The sequence below is a fragment of the Sturnira hondurensis genome, unplaced genomic scaffold (genome assembly GCF_014824575.4).
Source record: "Sturnira hondurensis isolate 20B ecotype Veracruz unplaced genomic scaffold, ASM1482457v3 Scaffold0022464, whole genome shotgun sequence".
NCBI lineage: Eukaryota > Metazoa > Chordata > Mammalia > Chiroptera > Phyllostomidae > Sturnira > Sturnira hondurensis.
The window spans coordinates 997,271-1,019,758 of NW_028095095.1; the positions used below are offsets into that span (position 1 = coordinate 997,271).

The following is a 22,488-nucleotide window of genomic DNA, read 5'->3' on the forward strand; positions in this document are numbered from 1 at the left end:
ATTGCTAACTGTCCCAGTTTGTCAAGATACCTAGTCTGTTTCTAATGTCCTTTATTTTCTATGTTCTTATAATTTTCTTCATAATTATTACATGACATTCATAAAAATGTCTACTATCTTTAAACCTAAGATGATTTTGGTATAAAAGCACTTTATATATCTTATGAGTCTTGTAGGAAAATAGGAGGGAAAACCCATATATAATTCTATTTGAAAACATTTGATCCTGCTGCGTCATGAAGTTTTGTCAAAATTCAGTATTTTTTTACAATATATTAAAGTTTATATATCTTAAGTAGTCTAATATATGCACATTTTACATTATTCTGACTAAGTGGCTCAACAAATTATATCACATTAATTTGAATTAAGTAAAATCAAACTAGTAAAGAGTCTTTTAAAAGATAAATATTTCCTTTGCCAAATTTATAACACCACATTTTTAAACCACTCCGAATACAGAGTCCAGCAGAGGTAACGCCTGCGTGAGTGTGGCTGGTCAGGTACGTGACTGTCTCACAGGAGATGGACGGCCGTTTGAACGTTTCACCTAACGTGGCAGGCGGTGTGCTGGAGTGTGACAATGTCATGTTACAGAATGACGTGCTTATGATTTTGTAATGAGAGACTTTTATGCACCGTATTTTTCAGACCACAAGATGCACCTAGGTGTTAGAGGAGGAAAATAGGAAAAAGAAATTTTGAAGCAAAAAATGGGGTAAAATATTTAATAACATAAATAACGCCATATTTCACCAATGGAAATGTAAACGGGACTCAACAGCAGCATTAACAACTATTATTCCTCCCACATTGGGCAGGGGAAAGGGTACGTCTAAGAGTCTGAAAATACGTACTAACTAAGGGGCATTATTTGTGCTGGGTTCCGTACAGTTTGCATTCTGAAAACCAGAACATTGGAGGGTAGGAAAGAACGCAGAAACATTTTTAAATCTTCTTCGTTTATTTTATCTAACAAATAAGACTCTCCATTCAACCGGAACACGACCGGAGTAGCAGTCTGGGCTGCGGTCACTCAGGCTTCCTGCCGCGGGTGGACGCGGCCTGGGCGGCGGGGAGTGCGGGCTTGGGCCCTTGGCAGCCCCTGCGAGACCCAGGGAACGGTGCGCGTCAGGGCGTGTGGGTGGTGGTGCTGGGGTAGACTCGTTGCTGTCTGCCGCGTGCACGGTTTTAGGTGAGGGCTGGAAGTGAAGGCGTTCGGAGTGACTGCGTGGGCACAGGGCTGTGGGCTCCGAGGGAAAGCCTCTCTGGAGACTCACGTGGCTGTTCAGTGAAGCCGTGAGTTTGGCTGGGACCATTTTTATAGAGAGGCCAGGAAGAAAGCAGGCGTGGGTCGGGAGAAACTCTGATGAAAATCTGCCTTTATACACCAGGTAGAAGGCAGGTTATCAATAAAGGAGGTTCCAATGAAACCGCTAAAAAAGTATAAGGAAAACCCTGGCGCAGTGGAATACACTGTTAGCCAAGGAAGGAAATCTTCAAGAAATATTCAGACTCTTCTAATACTGGCATTTTATTTACTCATCTGGGTAGGCAGTAACGTTCTTTAACACCTGGATTCATCTTCTGAGACACAGTCCTAATGAGGTTTTAGCATTCTTGGTGACAAAATAGCGTGTTGCATCTTTACCAAATACAAAAGGGTTTAAAATAGTTTAACGCATTGAAAATAACAGAAAGGAAGATGACGACCATTTCTAGAGCTCTTGTATATATTATGCCCATAGTTTTCTCGGTGCTTTTTATAGGCATATTTAATTCATCCTTTACAACCTCCTTCCCTAGAGTACTGGCACTTTTTTTGTTTTATAGATAAAGAAACAAGGAGTAGAACATTTCATTAGTTTACTCAAGATGAAAACCTGATGCTGTCAAGCCCTGGCTGGGTGGCTGGGTTGGGTGAAGCATCGTCCCATACACAAGAAGGTTCCGGCTTTGATCCCCAGTCAGGTCACATACCCAGGCCGGGTGGCCCATGTAGGGGACAGCCAATCAGTGTTTCTCCCACACTCTCACATCGACGTTTCTCTCTCTTTCTGTTCTCCCCATTTCCTTTCTCTCTAAAATCAGGTGGCATACTTTTGAAAAAAATTGTGATGGAGTCAAAATTCCCAGGCTCCTATCTTATACTCATCCCGTATAAAGAGCAAATAAATATAAATGTAGTAACATCAGTAACACACTACATTTGAAAAAGCTAACAGAGTATATTAAACAATTTACATGAACTCGCTCTTAAAAATTACCTCCAAAGAGGTTGCTGCCGTCAGGGTACCACTACTGGAGAACGGGGTCCTGGAATCTCTGTGCCCTTTTGCCTGCCCACGTCTGGTGTCTGCTTTCGACGCTGCAGTTCCTCATCCGCAGCCCCGTCCACAGTCTCCCTACATTTCCCCTGGGCTTCAATGATAAACCCGAGACAAACCCTCGCTTTTTACATAACTTGGATTCTGTGATCTTTCACACTGAGAAGCATCCCTTCCTTCTCATCAGTCCTCCTTGATGTGTCTTCTGCCTCTCTCTCTCTCTCTCTCTCTCTCTCTCTCTCTCTCTCTCTCTCTCTCTCTCGGTTTTTTTCTCTACCCGTTCGTTTTCCTGATCCTGCCTCCGGTGTGGAGGTGGTTTCTAGGTTTCTAGCCTTGGGTTTCTTTGCTTAGTGCACTCTTCACTTTCTTCTCGCAGTGTCTTCTGACTCCATAGCATGATTACTCGCAAATCTTTCCCTAGTTCTGAGCTCTCTCCTGAAGCCCGGACATTAATATTAGCCTGCAGATTGAACAGTGCCTTGGATGTCTCACAGGTACCACTTGTCAAAATCACTCAGCCCGCTTTCTCCTACTCCTTTCTCTCCCACGTCTCGGTGACCTGATGTCCCTCCCCACTGGTAGAGACAAAAGCATTCATCTTGTTGCTCAGCAACAAATCCGAGATTCATTCTTGTCGTCTCTCTCTGGGCAGTAGTCCTGTCCAGTGGGTCAGCCAACCCTCTCACACCTTCCCGTGAAACATCTTTCATCTATCCCCTCCACGTTGTCAGCTTTATTGACACGTCCTGGATGAGAATCTGGAGCTTCGCCAGCCGCTCCTTTGTAAGACAATCCCCACTTCAGGTTTTCCTGCCACCAGCCTATACTTATCCCACCAGAGAAATGATAACATAGCATGTTATCATCTCCTGCCCTTCATTGTCTCTTTGTCATTCCACAGCAGTTATTGGGCCCCTGCTGAGACACAGCAGAGCCAGTGTCGCAGGAAGTTTACATTCTTATAAAAGGGAAAACTATAAACGAACATGCAATTCATCAGATGACCGTGAGTGTTATGAAGAAAAGTGAATGGGGTGAGGGGGACAGAGAGCTGAGACCAGGGACAGTTATTTAACTGGTGGACCGAGCAGGCTTCTCAGATACGGCCCCTGAAACAGAGAGAAGGTGCAGGGTGAAACTCCACCTCGTTCCAGGGCCAAACTCAAACGCATTAATTGAGTAGGTCATGCGCCTAACAGATACAGAGGGGTCCACGAAGTCTGAAAATTGATATTATGTCGTAAAGGACAGCTTCAATTTGTTTAAAAAATAATGTTTTCAAACTTTATATCTTGAATATCTCTTATATAATTTCATTATTTTAAGATATTAAGGTGGTAAAAATTATGGCAAGTGTGTATATATATGTATATCTGTTCATATATACACATATATACAGGTATAATTTTATATATAAAATTTATATGTATATCAATATGTATATACACAAATATATGTGTATATATATGTATATACATATGCACAGTATATATATACATATATACTGTGTATATATACAAATATATGCATATACGTGCATACATATATGCACAAATATATGTATATATGTGCATATATACACAGATATACGTGTGTAATTATATATATATAATTTATATGTATAATTCATAGAAAAGCAAGACAATATGGCTGATGTCCTGAAAATAATAGTCCAAAAGAAGAGAAAAACACACTCAGAAGCACATAAACACCCATAAGTAAAACATAAATAAATAAACAAATCCAGATAGGTATAAAGTGTGATGAATTCTATAACAAGAAATGAGTAGCTGAAGAACAAGGAAGACTGACAGAATACTTTTTAATAGAGTGGTCCTGGAAGGCCCCTCTTGGAAGGTGACATTTGAGCCGACCTGCATCACAAGAATAAGTCAACCATAAAAAATGCAAGAGAGAAGAAAATCCCAGGTGGAAAAGGTCATGGTTTTCCCGAGGCACAGGCAAGAGAAAAAATCGGCCGAAACTTCGTTTGCAAGGATAGACAGACATCTTAAGCATTTAATTAGGGAACTAGCAAAGTAGGCCTACAAAAATATGACAGACCTATTTCTAACTGTGAGAAATTTACTAGAAGCATAAAGTATATATTGAGGAAAAGTATTCAATTTTTTGTACAATTGTACTTATTTAATGCTTTAATTGGCATTGTTTTAATTTTAAGTCTTAGGCAGGATTCTGAGTGGTTGTATGTGTCCTAATAGTTTTAGGTTTTAGGAACTGTCTAGTCCTAAATCTGACTAAGAGTGATCAGAACTGAATTTGGAATGAAATGCAGGAGTCAGAATGTTCAGTCTTTTATTTTATTTTATTTTATTTTATTTTTATTTTTATTTTTATTTTTATTGTTGCTCAAGTACAGCTTTCTGCCTTTTACTCCCAGCCCAGCCCACCACCCCCAGGAATGTTCAGTCTTTTAAAACCACACAGGTCATCCTGGTGTGATAACACAGAATATAAATGTATGCAGATCAAGTGTCAAATGCCACTGAGGAGCCTAGTTAAAGGGTGATGATGTCCCTCAGTTACCTGAAAAGTCATCACTGAAATAAGGGAGCCCAGCTTCCTGGGAAATCCATGGGCATCGAATGCAGAGGACAGTGAGATAAACAAAAAGTGGGACGTGAGGATGTGTAGACAGGACAGGTTCATTTTATTGGGGGAATAATTCAATACCAAATGGCAGAATTTTTAGCATAAAGCACTATTTCATATCAAATGGAACAGAATTTTTTAATTGTTTTATCTTCAAACTTTATTATTTTTAATTTCTTATTTCAAACAACTCTAAACTTGAAAAAAATTGCAAGACAAATACAAAAGCCAGCAGTATGGCTTCCACCCAGAGACCTTATTCAAGTCGTATCTATTGTCCTATGACGTCCTGGGGTCCCATGTCCCCGCCTCTCTAGCCTCTGAAAGCTGGAACCAAATCCTCAGCAGATTCTTGACTTTCACACCCGCATCATTCCTCACATCCTCCCAGTTTGGGTTTGTCTGATGTTTCCTCGTGGTTGGGCCTAGATTATTTATGTATTTGGGGCCGAAGAACCACCAGGGGATGTATTTTCACTGCGTCTTGTCAGGGGCCCATAGGAGCCTCAGNATATAAATGTATGCAGATCAAGTGTCAAATGCCACTGAGGAGCCTAGTTAAAGGGTGATGATGTCCCTCAGTTACCTGAAAAGTCATCACTGAAATAAGGGAGCCCAGCTTCCTGGGAAATCCATGGGCATCGAATGCAGAGGACAGTGAGATAAACAAAAAGTGGGACGTGAGGATGTGTAGACAGGACAGGTTCATTTTATTGGGGGAATAATTCAATACCAAATGGCAGAATTTTTAGCATAAAGCACTATTTCATATCAAATGGAACAGAATTTTTTAATTGTTTTATCTTCAAACTTTATTATTTTTAATTTCTTATTTCAAACAACTCTAAACTTGAAAAAAAATTGCAAGACAAATACAAAAGCCAGCAGTATGGCTTCCACCCAGAGACCTCATTCGAGTCGTATCTATTGTCCTATGACGTCCTGGGGTCCCATGTCCCCGCCTCTCCAGCCTCTGAAAGCTGGAACCAAATCCTCAGCAGATTCTTGACTTTCACACCTGCATCATTCCTCACATCCTCCCAGTTTGGGTTTGTCTGATGTTTCCTCGTGGTTGGGCCTAGGTTATTTATGTATTTGGGGCAGAAGAACCACCAGGGGATGTATTTTCACTGCGTCTTGTCAGGGGCCCATAGGAGCCTCGGTGCCTTTCCTGAAAGTGATAACTTTGGTCTCTTTGTGACAAAAGCACCTGCCAGGTTTCTCTGCTGTAAATGACTGGTTTCCTTTTTGACATTAATACTGTGTTTTTAGGAAGACACTTGGAGATTTTGTCCTCACCAACTTCCGCCCGTGCATTGCAACATCAATTGGTATTTCTTTCCTGAATTAGTTACTATTGTGATGGTTGCCAAACGGTGACTTGCTAATTCCAACACACCTTTTCATGTATTAGTTAGCATTGCACTGTAGGAAGAGATTTCTGTTCTCCCCATTCAGTTACTCATTGTTAGGCAGGTAGACTAGCATATTCCTACTTTATTCAGTGAGGTCTAATCTAAAAATTAATGTACTTCTTTTTCCCCCTCCCTCCTTTCCCTCCTTCCCTTCTTCTTTCTTTCTTCCCTCCCTCCCTCCTTTCTCCCCCCCTCCCTTCCTTCCCTCCTCCCCTCCTTCCTTTCATTCATCATTCTTTCATTCTTTCTTTTTCTCCTCCTGTCCTCCCTTCCCTCTTTTCCTCTCTCTCCCTCCTGCCTTTCTTCCTTCCCCTATTTATTCTTTTGACACTCAAACTGCATTTATGATGCTCCAGTTATTTATTTTGCAGTCAAAGTGTCCAGATTTGAGCTGGAGAAGGCCACTTCAGGCTGGTCATTCTCACGTGACCCCATCGTTCTTTGAACACTTTTTCTACTTTCTGGTTCCTCCAGAAAGTGGCCCAGGCTCACACTGGACTCCTCCTGACCCAGCTCTGGTATCCGCCCTTTCTCCAAGGAGTCCTGGTTTTCTTCAGGAGAGAGACTGACACCTGAACTACAGGGAACTCAGTGCTTCTGGACGGCCCTCCCCCTGGGCTGGCCACACTGCATGGTGGAAACTGTCTGTTTACCAAGCACTCACACAATTCCAGCTAAGTGTGTTTCTTCATCTACCTACATGCACCAAAAACCACCAGTGCACACTGGCTCATTAAAGTCCAACTCAACCCATAGGATTCATTCAAGATTTGCCACTTCTGGGCATAGCCTCCTTTCCTGGCAGATCCTCAGTACGTTTGTGTATTTGCTCAACCTCTGTGGCTGTTCTCACTGGGGAGGTTTCCGCACCCTGGGGCGCATTGCTGCCCGCTCTTGTACTCCGCTTCTCCGGAACCCAGTTCCCACCAGGATGAGTCATTCAAGAAGCATGGGGACACAGTAGAAATTGGTAGACACTTTCCATAATCACCCAAGATTGTAGCAAAAGGAAGATAATATATCGATTTTATCATTTTTAGAGCACTCCACCAGCCTGGCAATGACCTCCCAAACGCCCCAACCTTACATTGACTGTAAACAGAGATGAGTCAGGTACTCACGTGGTTTTAGCCATGTCAGGTTTTCAACCCTTTTGCCTATTGTTTGCTCTCTGTGTCTCATCGGGTTAACATGATAACTCACAACCACTTACACGGGCAGTTCAACGTCAAAAAAGTTATCTGCCCGCTTTCCACTGGTATCGCTCTGAATTAAAATGTTAAAACCTTGAAATTGTACGTATTTCTTTTGTCAGCAAGAATAATAAAATACTGTGTGGACTTCAAATCAGGTGTGAAGTTTTTATATCCTAAGTCTTGAAACAGAAATCTCAAAGATGCCAGTGAGGCAACATCATTATAATGACCCTGTGAAGAGGGAAGCAGGCTTCCCTGCTTACTGCTAGTGAAACGCGATTCAGGCAGACAAAATTACAACTCACCGTGGGCATTTCCACACGTTGCCCGCTAACAATGGCCCGTGTATGAATATTACATTTTTTAGTCCAAATTTATAGGTATAATATATTTAAAGCTCTAAGCCAAAAAACAAACAAAAGTTTTTACCTTTTTATTCTGTATACTCTTTCTACTAAGTTGGCACCTTTTTATTAAATTTGCCTGTCTATCAATTTTATATCTCTTCATTTCTGACTCTCAAAATCTCACCTGCAGCCCTCACTGGTGTGGCTCAGCGGGTTAGACATCATCCCACAAACCGGAAGGTTGCCGGTTCAATTCCTGGGCAGGGCACATGCCTGGGTTAAGGGCATGTAGGAGGCAACCAATCGGTGTTGCTGTCTCTCACATCGACATTTCTCTCCCTCTCCTTCTCCTTCCCTTCCCCTCTCTCTAAAAATAAATCAATAAAGTTTGTAAAAAATAAAAAGCTCAGCTGCAAATTTATATCTGCAAACATTCCCGATACTAATCTGTTAAGTAGGTTAATTTCTGAGCTTCAGAATAGTCACTGAAAGTATCATGGATACGAATACACTAGTATTATTAGTGACATTATATTTATGCTTACAGGGAACAAATACAGAAAATAAATAATGTTCTCTACTCTATCAATGTTATTTGGGTTCACTCCATTAAACAGGTTTTCTTTTTTCTTTTTCTAACACTGGGTTTCTGTTGACATGCTAGGGGCAAATGCCCCAAAGATCCTTGGAATCCCTATTGGATTGGAGGGTCTGTAAGAGACACCAGCATGCAGCCTAGCGAGTCTTTGTCTGACTAAATGTTCCTTTGAGGCACCATGGAACACATTTTGGAGGTATTAACGTGGATTTTACAGTCACGCCTCATTGTCTTCTCAGATTATATTGCACTGGTCGTCGACCTTTGCCTGGAAGTGCTTTCCAAATCTTCGCATTGTTTGCTATCTGAAGAGACTGCAATTGGGAACATATTTATCTTCAAATCCAGCAAGTCCTGGCTTCTTTATATTTAACAGTTTTTCTTTAGTTTTTCTCTCTCCTTTTTGTCCCCCTCCTTTGTCAGAATTCTCTGTCTGGGAGTGCCGGTAGCTAGATTACAGATTTCTCAAGTGTAGCTTCCTCCTGCCTGTAGTACCCCACGCAGTGCTCCTGCATTTCCACTGCAGAGTGGGTGCGTGGCTTGGTCTTCTCTCATTGCCAATGAGAGTGTTTCCTCACCTTCCTTCCAGCCGTTACTGACAACCTCCTCCAGAACCACCAGGCTCCCACTAACATCCCTTCAACGCCCCTGTAACATACTTAGGGACATCCCAGCCCCTGAGTCACTGCCACATTTTTTAGATTGATGTTACAATCCTCTCTCAGTGCCAAATTCATTACTAGTTATTTATTACTACATGACAAATCCCTCCAAAACCTAAGGGCTTAAAACCATGATTTATCTTCTTCTACAGGCCTCTCCCAAAGACTGCTTGGGCACAGAGGCTGGCTTTTCAGGGTTAGGCATCTCAGAGACCAAGTTGGCAACTAGCCTAGGACGTCACGCATGGCTACCACCTCCACTGTTTCCCGCTGACCGCAGAGGTCGGCCCTAATTCAGTGTGGAAGGACACTATGAAAGAGAGTGAATTAATGGAGTCCCTCTTGGAAATGTTAAAGATCATGCAAGGAGAGGGGAAAAAACTAATTTTTTAATAGCTGTGTAGTAGTTTGTCCTGTAATTATCTTCTAGACTGTATCCCATGTAGAAATATGGAAGGATTTGCCAGTTCAAACTCCAGAATTGATTAGGGCCAAATAGAACCTTGTTATGGGTGACTAAGGAAGTCTTGTTTTATGAACTTAATTATCCCCAATCCAATCAGCAGTGATCTGTGTGCTTTGCAGCTGCGTTGCTTCAAAAAAGGGCCTTTTTCTCACAAATAGCTCTACTCAGTTTGGGATATTTCAAAGCTAGTGTGGATATTTAGAGAGTCCCAAATATTCAAAAACCAGAACCAAATTGTGGTCAAGAACAGTCATTAGATTTACAGCTGCATGTTTTCTCTCTGCTAAGTTTAGACATTAACTCCATGCAATATTATCTTGATTAAGCAGATTTAAAATTCTGTGTATGCTTAACACTAGTCTAAATAGATGACTTCTCTAAGATCAGCAAATTCCAAGGGGACTAAGTCAATGCAAATGAAAAAATGTGACTTAGAAAAAACATAGAGATGAGCTATATGTTGGACATTGAGATAAAGCCTTGTTTTTAAGTCTAATTAATTTAAGTATAATTCTATTTTTACATAATATTCTGTTGATGGAAAAGGATACACTACATTTCTGTGATTAACCCTTAAAAAGAGTTCAAATGATAATAATTAGACTTAAAATGTTATAAACCATTAATAAAGGGAGGAAGTTTCTTTTGTCCTAAATTCTTAGTACTAGTCAAATAGGATTAAGTTGTTTTTAAAAATGACTTAGTCAGTTTTTTTTGTTTTTATTGACAATTTACTCAACTAATGGCACGTATTAGCCTCAATCTATTCTGTACAAATTACACATACTCTTAGATTGAAATAAATGTGTGAATAACTTCAACATTTTAATCAAATTAGTGCAGTTTCATTTGCCCTGGTAGGTCAGCCTGTTGTGGGGAACTATATGAAAAGGAGATGGTTTGGGGGGACTTCCTGGAGACGCTTAATGGGTTAGAGCAATATTATTCCCTGCGGCCTCCACATTTCCTATGCATAATAATTTACTATGCATTTTTCTCCTGAAATGACATAATGGTAATTGATTTGTGGTGCAATTTTAAAGTGATTTTGAAATAAAAAGTTTAATGTCAGATTTCAAACCTAGTATATACATATGCTATTCCCTAATAGGACCAGTAGTATTTACTCTGTTTTTTTTTGGTCTGGTTTTTATTCTCTTTTAATTGTAGTTTCATTTATTATCATTTATGCTCTCTCTATACCATATGGGTACCATATAGATGGTAGATATTCAGAGCAGGGTGGCTGACCCTCTTACACCTAAGTTTATCTCCTCGTGACATTCGTTAGGATTTTATAAATTGAGAAGTCATTTGTAATGCAAAAATCTCTTTGGATTAAGTTAGACCCTAATCCATGAAGTATGATTCATCTTACTTGATAATAATAACTTTAGCTTGTTGGTGTCTAAGTAATAGGGAATTAGGAAAATAGACATCATTTGGAAAGTATAAAAGGAAGGCCTTTGGTGGTTGAGAAAGGTCTACATTTTACGCTCCAGTCTCTGTAGACAGGGTCAGGCGCAGAAGTGTGGCCATGGGCTGCTGAGACCATGGGGAAGAGCACCATGACAGAGCGAGAAAGATGTCGAGGAGAACACGGGAGGGATGCTAGACCCCAGAGACAAAGACTCGTCTGGGCTCAGCTCTCACTGCTCTCCCTGAAATCCTGTCTCTTGCTCACAACGCTGCCTTCTTCTGCGTTGCCTACCACACCAGCAAGGAGCCACAAAGCCGGAGTGGAGACCTCAGGCATGGTCAGGGCACCCCCCCAAGGAAACGCAGTGACGTGCGCTGGGCACAGGGCTTAACATCCCCGTTTCTGCTCTCCCACAGGTTTTCCGAACCCGATGAGTAACTCAAGTCACTCTGTCCTTCAGCCTTCGTTCCAAGGGTGCATGCAGCTCATTCACGTGGATGACCAACTGGTAAACTTATACGAGGTGGCACAGAGGAGGCCGGGGAGCTTTGCGAATGTCAGCATCGACATGTGCGCCATCATAGACAGGTAAACGGTCTTTTCATCCTCCTTCAGATGGTCCAGGCTTTCCAAGTTCATGTTTGTGTTGTGAAGCACCCACCCTCTGAGTGGTTAGAGGGCAGGAGGAGCCATCTACCATATCTATAGTCCTATATGTGTGATATGAGCAACGACGCTTGTATCAGGATGTGAACATACACGATGGGACGATCTATGCTGTCTTGTTAGTCCAGCTACTTTCGACCTGTTTCATCTCAGGGCGCACAGAAACTAATCACTGCAATTCTGCAGCACACTGAAAAATAGATCTGTGGCCAACCTGACCAAAAATTAGGTATGATTTTGATTCGTTCACCCCAGACGGCTGCTGTTGTGTTGGCTGTTGTCCTTTTTTTAATTTGATAGTCCAAGAAAAGAGAGGTCAGTGCCCCTGATGAAATAGTCAGGAATTGCATGTTTTAAAAATTCTCACGGCTCAGCAGTTGAAAATCTCTGCTCCGGTCCATCAGCCTCCCTCAGGGGGTGTGAGCTTCATGCAGGTGGCTTTGCAAGCCACAGCCGAGCTGCGAAGCAACTCAGCCTATTTTTAGGTTTGTTTCCTGTGCCCGCAAGCAGAGGTGCCCCTTCTTCCCTCGTCTCGGTCACAACTCATCCTTGTCATAATGTCCCCTCTGAAGTCCCCTCCTAACAAAAAGGGAACATTAAAAAATGTTGATGGGCAATATGGGTCCTTATTGAAGCAGAATATTCAGTGTAATTGAGTCTGCTTGCACGTGCTAACGTATTACAAACTCCAAGCTTTACCTGTTTTTGCAAATTTGGAGAGGAGCTTTTTAGAAAAACGGAGTTGACTGCAAGTTCTGGCACAGTGGAAAGACACACTTTTATATGAAATATTGTAACAACAGCACACACGCTACGGTATCATACTTCTAAAAATACCTTTACTCCAATGAGGAAGTATCTCGTTTTTAGTTGTTTTGCTCATAAACAAACTACAGCTAGCCCCAAGTTGAATTTAACTGGGTGAATTTAGGGGATTTTAAGAAACCAATATCAAATCTTTTATGAGAGGGCTATCTTATCCTGAAAAATAATTTCATTAATTTTATATTTTGAATGGTGAAAGTTCCATAAGTCTCAATATGCCCCCAACAAAATATACACTGTAAGTCTCTAATAATGTTATTTCATTTACGAAGAAAACCTTGGAGAAGTCATTCAAAAATATATAATTAATTTGAAAAACATGTAAAGTTATCTGTAATGAAATAAGTCTGTTCCATATAATCTTAATAAAACAGTATTCATATGTGTGGTAAGTTATAGTTCGTGATAGCTGTATAGTATAAATTTTAAAGCCTTAATATGTTTGTAGTAAAACTTGGCATCTAATAGTGCTTATTTCTATTTCATATTTGTAAATACTCATACCGATTGCCTAAACAGATTATATTTAAACAGAACAAAGAAGAATTTTAATAGAAATATACTCCTAATTTTTGAACCATCAGTAATGTAACAGCTGTTATTCCTGCCTGATGTAAATGGTAGAAATAATCAGAAAAACTGAGAGATCAAAGTGTTACGATTATATGTTCTGACATTAGATGTTTATCTATAAATTTGAATAATTATTTTCCATACAGGAAGATTTTCCTCCTTAGTAATAGTTACACAGCATATGGAGCTATTTTAGTTCCTTGTCCATTTTCCATGCCAGTAGCTTTAATAATACAATAATTTTTGTCAGTAATAACCAAGTCATTTCATTCAGCTTTTGTAAACGGGCTCGATTTTATGACGATGTTGTCATTTCTCTCCAAACGGCGTGTTTCCTGGGCCTTCTGTTTAAATTGTTTGCTACTAAAGAAAGTACAGCCGAGATATTGAAATTTAAATGCCTTACTCCCATGGAAAGAGTAGGAGCTTAAATTGGCCCTGAAACAATGAGTGAGATTCTGGTAAATGAAGATCCCGGAATATGGCCGCGGGTCAGGATGTAGCTTAGGGAGTACAACCTTCAATTTTAGGCAGCTATAGGAATATAATCTTTTTAACTGGAAAGGGTCAGTCCCATTGTTGACAAGGGTCCTGTGGGTGACAGAGGAAGGGATTTCTTTCCCATCCTCCTGGACAATAACCTCGAAAAGTAGCTCTGGGAAAACGGCCACCTGGGACCCATCTCCCCAAATTCCCTAAAACTGGTCTGCGATCCACTTCCTGCTCGTCTCGTCTTCTGCAGGCAGTGACTTCTGGGCGCCAACTACCGGTGTGTGGAACAGCAGATTCCTTCATTTACCTAAAACGGCCCTGGGTCAAAATCTTAACCTGCGAAGGGCTGCGTTTTTGTGAAGAGGACACGGGACTGCATTCGCCTTTCTCTGACTTTTGATGTCATGGATGATTTCATTCTGAGTCTGTCCAGGGGAGGGGACCAGTGGGGCTAGCCTGTCCTCATACAGTGGTGACCCATTCGGTCACACTTTAATGGCACATCCGTAACCCATGTCTTGTTTGAGTCCCACCCGCCTCAGTAACTACAACGGTGCAACCGCCCATTCTCTGGCATTTTATTTTCCAACAGCCTCCATTCCCCCTAAGGAAGCCCACGTGGCTCTTTCTTACTTTTCTCCTTTCACATTTGAGCTCAATGACTTGAAAACTATTTTGGGGGGAAAAAGGATAAATGAGAACATGGGGTAAAAAAAGTAGAAATGTTAACCACAGGCGTGATTTTTATAACCTGTTTGGAGATAGTGGGAGCCGCGGCAATGATTTGATGAGTAGAACTCAGGGAAATAGTTTGGGGAAGATGATACCAAAGGCGTTTTTCTCCGTGTCATTCTAGAATACCCTATGATTCCAACTTATTTTTCTTTCTGTGTGTGGAGGGACATGTGGCTGGTGTGTTTCACTGGTCTGTTTTCTGAACACGGCATTGGATCGAGGAAAGAGCAGGCGTGCCAAGCTATAGAAATACTCATTTGGCAGTATTTTCTGAGTGTATGCATGGTGCAGGCACTGTCCTGGGCTCTTAGCATATAAATCATTGAACAAAATAGACAAAGATGCTTATGCTTTTGAAGCCCATGTTCTGAAGGAAGGCGGGGAATATGCTATGAATCAGTGAATAGAGTCAGTTAGAAGAAATACCTGCTGTAGACAAAGAAAGTAGAGCAAGTGAAGGAGGACTGGCATTCCAGGAGACTGAGGCATTGGGTTGCAGTTTAAATGGGTTTAACCTCCCCGAAAAGGTAATAATAGCTCAAGACAGGAAAGAGGTAGCAGACCCGGCCAACTTGTGGAAAGAGCATTACAGGAAAAGGGACTGTCAAGGCCACGAGGCTGCCTGGCAGGACTAGGATCAGCACGGGGCCAGGGTGGCAAGTCTGGAAGGACGAGGAGCAGAGTCGCAGGACAGGAGGCCAGAGCCATCCCAGAGGCCAGGTCCTGGGGACCTGTAGTTATTGCAAGGCTGTGGCTTTCATTCTGATGGAACCAGGTGTCGCTGCAGGTGCCTTAAGCAGAGCTGGGGTACACGGTAGCGTGCATTTCACAGAGGCAGCGGGTTGTGGGACGACAAAGAGGAGCTGCAGGGAGCCCATCCCCATAATCCGGGTGAACACAGAAGGTGTGAGATGTGTGGATGGCTCTGCACATACACGTATATAGAAGGGAGGGTCCACAGCCTTTCTTGCTGGATTAGATTTGGGGCACAAGGGGAAAGAGGAAATGATTCGGTGAAAGCGACTGCATGGAAGGAGTCACCGTTTCCTCAGATGGGCAGGCTAGTGGTAGAGACTGGTCAGGGTTGAGGGGGCAAAATTCTGCGTTCAGGGGTGGGCATGAGGTGACGTGTCTATTGGATGTATCAGCCGCAATGTCAAGAGGGCAACTGGGTGTAAGTATAGAACAAGCAGACGTTAGCCGATTATGCATCCAGATGTGTGTCCGACCAAATTGCCCTGTTCCCCCGTGGAGGGCCTGGGTTTCTCCGGCTGCATTTCCTGAACGGCCACAGAACTGAGGGGGATGCGGGGGGGCGGGGCACAGGAAGCCTCTCGCTTTCCCCTCCGTGGTCCCCTGCCCTGAAAACAGTAAGAGGCAGCAGGTGACCCTTTCTCCCTCTTCCATCTGCTCTCAGCACCTGTCCGTTGCTGCCTCCTCGTGGCAAACATCTTGAGATGGCCTGGGTAGCGCCTATTCTCAGCCTCCTTCTCTCTAACCTCTTTTCAGGTGTGAAAATCTGAGCCTAACTCCTGCAGAAACAGGTTTACCACTAAAGTGAGGCTATTCACTTCCTCCTGCAGAGAAACCGCAGTAGAACCATGGGGCACTTCAAAGGGAGGGGAGTGGGGGGAAGGGAAGACAGGGTGGGGAAGAGGGAGAGAGTAAGGGGAGGGGACTGGGGAGCTGGAGCGGGAGAGCCCTGGCAGGTGCTGGTTAGCAGCTGCAACTTGGGAGCCCGGCTGCAGCAGAGGGTGCCCCATGGGAACCCATGCAGAGTCCCTACCAGGTGCAGCGGCCTGCGGTTCTTACCCAGGACGTGTGGGATGAGGAAGCTGCTATTAACGTTTAATTCTGAGTTTAAGTAGGTGCTGTTCTTGCCTCCTTTGGAAAAGTGTATCTGTTTTGTGAATAATAGCAAAGTCTGTTTTGCTAGCTGTGATTTCTGTATCCATCCCAAGACTGCCATCTTAGCCCCACTGCCAGAGAAGTCTTTTTCCATCGCCACAGACAGGAGTAGCCTCGGGGTGCAGCTCTGGCTACTGAGATAAGCAGATGTCAGCTGTGGGGTTCTTGAGAAAGCTCGTATTGTCCTGATTCAGCTACCAGCCCCTCTCCTCACCATCCTTGATCCAGTGCAGACACCACACCTGGGGTTGTACAGTCAGAAAACCTGGGCTGAGCCCAGTAGCTGGCTGTCTCCTTCACTTTTTTTTATGCGGAAAAAAGTAATCTGTGTTTATGCAAGTCACTGAGTCAAGTTTTACTTTTCTTGGAGCCAAAAACATGTTCAGTTTTTTTAAAAAGATTTTGTTTATTTATTTTTAGACAGAGGGGAAGGGAGGGAGAAAGAGAGGGAAGGAGACATCAGTGTGTAATTGCCTCTCACATGCCCCCCCACTGGGGACCTGGCCTGCAACCCAGGCATGTGCTCTGACTGGGAATCGAACCAGTGACCCTTTGGTTCATAGGCCAGCACTCAATCCACTGAGCCACACCAGTCAGAGCTGGGGTTTTTTTCCTCCTATCTTCCATTTCTAAAACTATACCATCTTTTTACCTTTAAAAGGAAAGATGATACATTTATCTGAGGGTCGAGTAAGCTGCATGCCCTGCCCCCTAGAGACTGTCACTTGTTTCCCTAAGCGGCTAGTTAGAGGCCAGAGAGAATTCATGTTGTGGGAATGAGCATCTGGTAGGAAAACTGGTCAAAGGAGCTCATTTGAATTAGCCTCTGGACTCTCCTGTCCCCTCCCTTGTAACATGACTGGGAAACAAAGACAGTAAACATTCTGCACGCACGCACGGGGGCATGAGAAAGGGACGGTACACGTCCCAGCCTACGACCGCCACCCACAGAGTCGCCCCCAGAGACGCCACTAGGAGCCTGGACCCTGTTTCTGAGTTCATAATTAAGTCTTCCTTATATTTTTAGACAGCATGCATGCTCACAGCCCCCGGGTTGGTTTTTTTTATTCAGGGCTTTCTTTTCAAGAACATCTACCCCTTTTGTTTGCTTTCTTTTCCTTTCCTTGAAAGGAAGGAGAAAAGTACATGATTTCCTGACAGTGGCCTCTGAGTGAGGGTTGGACAGACAGTGGGTGAAGTCTCAGAACTCAGCTGTCGGGAAGCTGAATGGCAAATAAGTAAGTTAATGTTGTCAGTCCAGAAGGCAGTCGGGGGTTTCTGCCAAAGCAGCCTAAAAATTGATCAGCTTAACTTGAAGGAAGAAAACATGTGACATTATTTATTTTCTAAAACTGATCTTCATTTGCTCATAAGCTCCCACTTCCAATCCGTAGCAGAAAGAAAATAAATATTTGAACACGTATATTTGGGTACCCTAATAACTCTGTGTGTGTGTGTGTGTGTGTGTGTGTGTTCAGTCGGAATGAGATTCAAGCCTAGTCAAAGGTCAGACTCCCTTTCGGGGCTGTTGCCCCACTTTGGGTATCTTCTTTGACCCACCAGCAAGGCCCTTGCATCAGGGCGGCCAACTTACGCAACACCCTGTACTCGGCAGTGTGGGGTCTGTTCCACGTGCTCAGGTTCCTCATGGGCTCCCCCCAGGGGTCCACAGCCTGCTGGCTCTTCAGGGGTCAGCCTCCGTCCTAACCGCTCTGGTCTTTGGATGTGGCCGGGCTGCTGCCGGGCTCAGGTTTGGGGATCTCGGTGCAAGATGGTAATTTGTCCAATTTGCCTGGGACTGTTTTGACCTTAACACTGAGAAGCCTGTGCCTGGAAAAGGCTGTCAGTCTGGGTAAACCAGGTGCTTGGTCACTCAAGCACCTGTGTACTCTCTGCCCTCTTTCTCTCCTCCCCTGTCCCGGGTGTGCCCGAAAGCAGTGTGAGCATTCTCACAGATCCCTCCTGCACGCCGCACACAGGCAGAGATTAGTCATGGCATGGGTGAGCGGCCGGGCTGTGGGGATGATGAGCTGTCTTAGCCCCCCTCGCGGCCCCGGCACGCCTGCCTCCACACACACTCCACGGCACTCAGCTCAGCTGACACGAGGCGCTCCGTACATCAGATCTCCAAAGGCAGAGCTCAGGGCACAAGCTGCCACTGCAAGGGTTTCTACGTCTCTGCTGAGACTCATTCAATCAACAAATACTCCTTAGAGGTCACCCTGAACAGTGAACGCTCCTACTTGGGACCTGTACGGATGTGGCAGTGGCGGGGGATGGTCATTGATCAGCGTACGCTGTCCTAACACCTTCAGTGCCTCTTTTTTGTTGTCCGAGACTCTTTCAAACCAACCCCCTTGGCTTTAGACAACCTTGCCGAAAGGGAGTCCACACGGCCACGCACTTGTTCTGGTCCAGAGTCCGGAGGTGAACCGTCCTGGCCCCCATGCCCCATGGAAGTGTCACTGGTCTTGAAATATCTAAAAATTAGCTCTGCCGTAGGAGAAGGAAGGTCCATGCCACAAACATGGGTTCTTCTGCAGTGACACTCTGTGCCCGCGTCCCAGTGCTCTTCGTGTGCCTGGGAGCCGCCCTGGGCCCCAAGCAGGACTGCAGCTGCTGGCCCTTGTGACTGCTTCTGTTGTGGCACTTCCCACTTTTTTCCATAATTTCTTGAAGTGTCATTTTATTTTAATGGTTGTCTCTTCTATTAGCAAGTAAGGATATAAGGTCCATCAGGTGCTCACCGCAGACTGCCCCCCTCTGGGGCAGAACCTTTTCATGCCTTTGCAGGCGAGCACACCTTTCCGGTTCCGTCTTAAGAACTCTTCCTGTTGTCAAGGAGGCTGGTGACAAAGTGTGCCAGCCCCTCTTTTCCACTGGGAAACATTTTGGTTTTTTACCATTAGATTCCGTGGTGATTATGCAAAGTGGGTAAAGGAGGCAAAGAGTTTCTCAGATAAACGTGGCGTTGTTCCAAACCACATGCCTGCTAAGTTCTAACATCATTAGGTCTCTGGTCCCATCGGACCCCAAAGCCAGAACTCATTCCTGAAGGGCTAGGACCAACCAGGGGTTAGTTTTCCAGGTAGGAGGCCGGATTTCCTTTTGCAGAAAGAACACGTTTCAGGGAACCCTGAGGACAAAAGTTGTTCAGGGTCCTAAGGCCAGATCACCAGCTCAAAATAAACACCCAGAAAAAAAAAAAAAAACTAGTTACACAGTCCAGTTTTAATTTTTTCACATGTCAGTTAGTATTGTGCGTCTTTATTGTAAATGTATTCATTTTGTCTCTTAACCTTGCCTCAGTTCATTTCCCGCCTTGGAGCCCATTGATTTTACATTGTAAATGGCTGTGTTCTTTCTTCCCTTCTTTGGGCTGAATCAAATAATTAGTAGACATCTGGAAAGCCCCATTACCTCTTGATAAATCTGACTCATTCCTTATTTTAAATGTATGGCTCTTTCGTGACCTTTCATGGTAACTTTGGGCCGCCCTTTGATCTTGACCTCCATTGCCAGGGACATTTAGTTTCTTTCAGAAGGGGCCCCAAGGGGACTTCCCTGTTTACACCTAAACAGGTTAAGTCTTAGTCCTTGATGTAGCATGAGAACACACACTCTACAACCCCCAAGCATCACACACCCAGATAAGCCCGTGTTCAAGTCAGTTGTTTCTCCGAAATGATTTCGAAGTGATTTTATTTTTAAGTACAAATAATGGACTAAAATGACAAAACTGGTTTTTGAAAACAAAACACAGGAGTGATGTGCCAGAGGAGATAACTCTCCTAAGAGAGAAAGGGAAAGAAAAAAGTTAAATTAACCATTTTAAGATCCAACAGCCATCTTCTTCTTCTTTGATGTATTGCATGTATTAAGACAAAAGAAAACCGTATTTGCTTTTGGCGTGGCACAGTGCTGTGCTTTGACATTTAAATCCCAAGGAAGCCTCGTGCATAAAAGTAATGTCAGAAGACAGCTACGCATTTCAGGATGAGCAGAAAGGAAAAAGATAAGTAGCTTTAACATGCACTTAGGTCAACTACAGAGAGATTGGAATGAGCCATCAGGTTTTATTTCTTGCTTCTGATATTAGAGTACCTGAAAAATAAAAGTGAAGGCAAATAATTAAAGAACCTATTTAAACGAGTGTCTTAACAAACATTTTCTTCTTAAGACAGTTGCTTTCCTCAGTGACTTAGCTATATTGCAGAATTTTCATTGAGTTCGTTTCAAACTGGCTTTACAGGGTAATAGAGGCTCACCATCCCCTTTGTGACAGGTAGGGAGTGGTACCCATGGCCTGATGGAAGAAGGGTTGGAGCAGCAGGTCACCATCTTTCATCCTGTGTCCTCCCCACCTGCTGTATGGAGTCAGTCATTCATCCCCAAATATGTTTAGGCGAGTCCACATTGCTACTGTAATGACATACATGGGCAAATTAAACACAAGGTATGTTTTCCAATGCGTAGAGACAGGAAGAGTTTCCATTAAAGCAAATGAAAAGCTCCCAGACAAGGGCCCCCAAACAAAAACACTGACTTAGGTATGGCCAAGGCAACTGGAAAACCTGCAGAGCTCCCTCAGTGACTTTGGTTTTCATTGCACTTTAAGAAACCAAAGGTGGAATTTGAGGGCAATGCTTTACGGAAGTGGTCATCCAAAAGGCTGATGGATTGGAGTTGTGGAATTTTTTTATTTTAATAATTTTATTGAATATATTGGGATGACACTGGCTAATAAAATTATGTAGGTTTCAAGTGTGCAGGTCTATAATATATCCTCTGTATAGTGCACTGTGTGTTCCATACACAACACACTATAGAGACTTGACCATCCGAAGTCAAGTCTCTTTCTGTTGCCATTTATCCGCCTCCTCTCCCCGCTGCCTTGGTCATTCTATTCTACCTTCCCCACACTTCTTTCTCCCTTATAATCACCAGGCTATTGTCTGTAGAATTGTTCTCTACAGTTCTCTCTGTCTAGAGAGGCATTGAATTTACATGATGTAGAGTTTTAAGGTAAATTAAAATGGGGAAGGTGTGTCTACTTTTAATGTTTTTGTTTTTTACTTCATTAAATTCAACACATTTCAGACTTCTCCTGTTCTGTAGTGTAGAAAAAAGGAAGTAAAATTCACATTTTACTTTTGCTTTCTGCATTCCAAATAATGGAGGGAGGGAGAGGGAGGGAGGGTGGGGTGGAGGGATGGAAGGTCTATTAAGTTGCATTATTGGTTTATTGGTAGGGGCATTACCTACTTTCATTAACACAGAAAACAGTGGTAAAAATTAAGAAGGGTGTCTATGTAGTATAGCAGTTTAAAAATGGAATTTTCTTGCCCTGGTCTAGTGGTTTAGTTCATTGGACAAACACCAAAAGGTTGCCAGGTTGATCCCTGGTCGGGTCGTGTACAGGAGGCAACCGATCAATGTCTGTCTCTCTCTCTCCCCTCTCCTTCCTCTCTCTCTAAAATCAGTGAATATATCCTCAGGCGAGGACTGAAAAAAAATGAAATTGTCTTTGAAAAATTTTCTTTTCTATTTAAATAATCTATGACCTGAGCAAAAGGGAGAAGGAGCCACAGGATTCTCTAGGCCAGAACAATGAAAACCGTTTCATTAAGACTCGGGATTAGTCCTCATTTTTCATTTTACTTAATTAAATAGAAGTATTTTCTCTTCCTCTGGCTGCATGCCTACTACCTAGAGTTTAGTTTCAGGAGGGCAAACAAGTTTAGGTGTTTAGATGGCATTGTCTAAAAGTCGGCCAGTAACAGCTCATTGTCGTGCCACAGACAAATTCTCCCTCGTTGTCTGTGTCTATGAAGTCACCGAGGGCTGTATTAGCGTCTGAACCTCATTTGGTCACCACATCCCACTTCCGTCAAAAAGAATGCTGCCTGAGCAAGAGAGGCACGCAGGTGGAAGGGGCTGGGGGCGCGTGTGTGTGCTTGCTCGGGATATTGTTGAAAGGGGGTCCGTGGTAACTTCTAACGAACAAATTGTAACATCTGGAAAGGCTACCTCACTCAGCAAATAGATTGATATCAATAGACCATTTTTCTATCATTGGGAGAATGGTAGACCTTCTAAGTGCTGTATGTTTCCTTTTTTTTATTATTTTATTTACTTTTAGAGGGGAAGGGAAGGAGAGAAGGAGAGAAATATCAATGTATGGTTGCCTCTCATGCGTCCCCCGCTGGGAACTAACCTGCAACCCGGGCATGTGCCCTGACTGG

The 22,488-nt window shown here is 43.3% G+C and overlaps 1 protein-coding gene across 1 annotated transcript in view; it reads left to right on the top strand.

Annotated features, from left to right (window-relative positions):
- Window positions 1–22,488, top strand: part of CNTNAP2 (contactin associated protein 2) — a 1,160,842-nt gene that overhangs the window by 442,029 nt on the left and 696,325 nt on the right. The window contains exon 10 of the mRNA XM_037035585.1: window positions 11,461–11,632. Within this exon, the coding sequence (XP_036891480.1) occupies window positions 11,461–11,632 (172 nt within the window). The remainder of the gene's footprint in view (window positions 1–11,460; window positions 11,633–22,488) is intronic.